Source organism: Aspergillus affinis (assembly GCF_023601865.1).
Source record: "Aspergillus affinis strain CMG 70 chromosome Unknown NODE_1_length_919884_cov_86_970707, whole genome shotgun sequence".
Classification (NCBI taxonomy): domain Eukaryota; kingdom Fungi; phylum Ascomycota; class Eurotiomycetes; order Eurotiales; family Aspergillaceae; genus Aspergillus; species Aspergillus affinis.
The window spans coordinates 97,377-100,577 of record NW_026515782.1 but is presented as its reverse complement, the minus strand read 5'-3'; the positions used below and the strand labels follow the sequence as shown (position 1 = coordinate 100,577).

At 51.8% G+C, this 3,201-nt stretch overlaps 1 protein-coding gene across 1 annotated transcript; it reads left to right on the top strand.

Annotated features, from left to right (window-relative positions):
• Positions 1–731: 731 nt before the first annotated feature.
• Positions 732–2,717, top strand: KD926_003949 (uncharacterized protein; the record flags this gene model as incomplete). Its single annotated transcript, XM_053097785.1, has 1 exon — positions 732–2,717. One exon carries the CDS (start codon positions 732–734, stop codon positions 2,715–2,717), a length of 1,986 nt encoding a protein of 661 aa, XP_052961092.1.
• Positions 2,718–3,201: the final 484 nt, after the last annotated feature.

Sequence of the window (3,201 nt, the reverse complement as noted above, 5' to 3'; positions counted from 1 at the left end):
CTCGTGAACGGCCACTGTCGCTTTCTCGCGCGTGGCTCGTAGAATTCCGTCTTTTATTGTTTTCCTTTTTTTCTTTTGTGTTGGTCTGGCGTTCTCGTGTGCCAATGTCCGGCTCCCTTCTATAGTTACTCCGCGGGAACCCTTCGATGTGATCTCAACCACCAATCGCGAATTCACTTTGCGCATCGCATCGCCATTCACACAGAACCGGTCGCCGACTTTTCTGACCACTCACACCTTGACGAGTTATTTTCCTTTTTGTTGTTGTCTTCCCTTTGCTTTTCCTTTTTTTTTTTTTTTTTAGGAGGTTACGATTTTACGACATCCCTGTTACGCGCCCGGTGGAATTGGTCTCACCTCGATCGAAGACGCCTTGCATATTTGACGAAAAAAAACAATAACAACCCCCAAACAGATACAACTCCTCTCTTGAATACATTGCTTCACGAAACACTCGTCGGCTCTTGGGTTATCGCCGTTACGGAAATCCGGTTACGCATTCAATTGAGACTAGGACGACAATCGTGCGATAGAGAAATCAATTCCGCAAAGGCTTGGATTGGACTAATTGATATTTCGGACCGCGCAAGAATTTTGACAATAAGCGACATGTTACTGGTATAGAGGCTTTCGAACAACCTGTTACGCGAACGACCCTTAGATATCCTTGACGTCGCTCGCGAATTCGACTTTCTTGCTCCGGTGGCCACGACGACATACGAAGTTCAACCATGGCGTACCGACAGCAAGGTCTCTCGCGCACCCTGCCGAAAAACTTCACTTTCCCTTCGGCAGGGATGGGGGAACCTAGAACCCCCGAACGCGCCTCGACCTACCTGGACGTTCCGCCTCCCCCTCCTCGCCATTCTAGCTGTCGCTTGCGCAGGTCCCGCGTGCGCTCGGGGACTGACGTCTTTGCGCAAGCCGAATATGATTTCAAAACCTCTTTTTCTAGCCGACCTGATATTCCGTTACCCTCCATTGAATTTCCGCCCGGCGAAGCTTCAATGGCTCAGCCGCCTTTGGTGATGCCCGCCAGTAACGACCGCTTTCTAGCCCCTCCGCGGGATCGTGTGGCCTTGAAAACCCCACCCGCCCAGATCCGCGCAGATCCCATCGAGCCGATATCCGCGGAGCCTTGGACCACCGAAGATCCTCAGCTGATGGGAGCAGAGATAGAACGCCCCGGCTCCGCCTGTTCGCATGCTTCGGACTCTTCGATTTCGTCAATTGAAACGTTCTCTTCCCGGCGTTCGGTGGGTGGAAGCTGCACAAGTATGGAAAGTGACTCATACGATCCATTCTTCCACTTTGAACTCCATCCGAAGCCGGTCGTAGAGTCGCCGTTACCGAAAAGCCAGCGCAACAAATCACGGGCGTTACCCAGAGAAGCACGGTGGACATTGGATATGGACAACCACCTTTGGAACACCTATCAACTTTACCTTCAGAACCCGACAATTACCCCGTTTAAAATGACCCCGGGGAGCATCCCGCCACTGGGGGTGACCCACCGAGTCGCGCGAGACGCGAAGAGAACCTGGGAAAAGAGACCTCTCCTCTTCAGCAAGGACATGCTGTCGACGACGCAACAAAGCCGTAGCGGTGACTCCACACCGACTCAAAAGGCGGACCCGCCAAAGCCCCTCTGGCCTAAGTCGGAAGCCTCAACTAGACGGCGATTGAAATTCCTATGCAAGAGGAAATTCTCTATAGCCCCTCATTATCAAAGGATGATGCAGTCCAAGAGCCCGACGCCCGCGCTCGACTTTTTCTCGCAACCCTCGGGCGAGTCGTCGCACGTCGAGGCCCCGGGAAGCAGCTCGGCGGCCTACGCAACCCGCGACTTGGGCGTTTCGCTTGTTTCCAGCTCAGTTCCAGGCCCTCTCGCCCAACTTGCTTCGGAGACGGCCTCCCCTCAACAGACGAACAACGAGTGGTTCAACAATCCCGTCTCTCACGAACCCCCTCGCGCGACAGACCCCTTCGCAAACAAACCCTTTAGTTTCGACGAACGAGACGTGGCGCCTCCTCGGCTTGGGTCGCCGTTCACCTACCATACTTGGGGTCCTCATCATTCGAAAAAGCGAGCCAATCGCCACACCCCGCGGGTTAGACGCGAGACAATCCATGTTACCGGCTCACGACTGCAATCCCCGCCGCGCATGGATGTATTCTCTGGTATCACCAGGCGCCAGGATAATCATACCGAGTCGCCTCAGGAAGAGGACACCCGGCGTCATCTGGAAGAAATGTATCGCCAGGGTAAGCTGAGCGACGCAGGCCAGCGTCGCGTGCGGATCAGGAACCGTGGGGCCACAACCAGCTCTGTCAACCCCAAAGGCCTCGACCAACTATTTTCTCCCCCGTCATCTTCATCGAGAAACGAGGAAACATACGACATGGTGAAGCCTGTTGCCGACCAGCTGCGGAACCTGAGCGGGGAAAGTATCAAACGACTCGGCTCGCCATTCAAAGTGGAGACCTTCAAACGCTCCGGACCGGTTGCTAGATTCGTGAGACATGCCCCTTCGCGCTCGGAGCCATTCTCCCGTGAATTGTTATCTCAAATTCGGCCAAAAACACCAGATGTTCAACTCATGCCCCAGGGAATGCCCAATGCACTCCCGCATGATCCCACTGAGAAAGGCATATCTGATGCAGAACGGATCCGGAGACAAATATTGAACATGTCCCACTCGAGACAACAATTGTGAAAGTGGTACGACGAAGCAAAGAGCAGAACGGGTCTTGCATTGATAAATCTGTTTTCGACAAGGTGTCAACCTCACTTGAATTACCTTGCTTAATGACCTGGATGATTTAACTGCAATCTTGGTTTTCAAACTAACCAGGAAAACCTAATGACAGACATGGTTTTGACGACATTGATGATATACAAGAAAAAGAAAAGAACAAAAATATACACGGCAAAGACAACACAACGACATTAAGAAGGGTTTCCCTCGCGAAAAACTGCTTCACCCAAAACCAATTACGAAAAAAAAAAAAGTCTTTGGACGACCTTGCATTTGCAACTCTCGTCAATATAGCACTCGTCAACTACCTGGATATTGTACAACATTGTACAAGCGTACGCCAGTGTGGTTGGTCGGGGTGTCAAACTGAGTCGACAGAATTTCGCTCTTCATTTTCCTTTTCTCATTATATCAGATCTCCAACTTCTACTTTCTCTTTTTC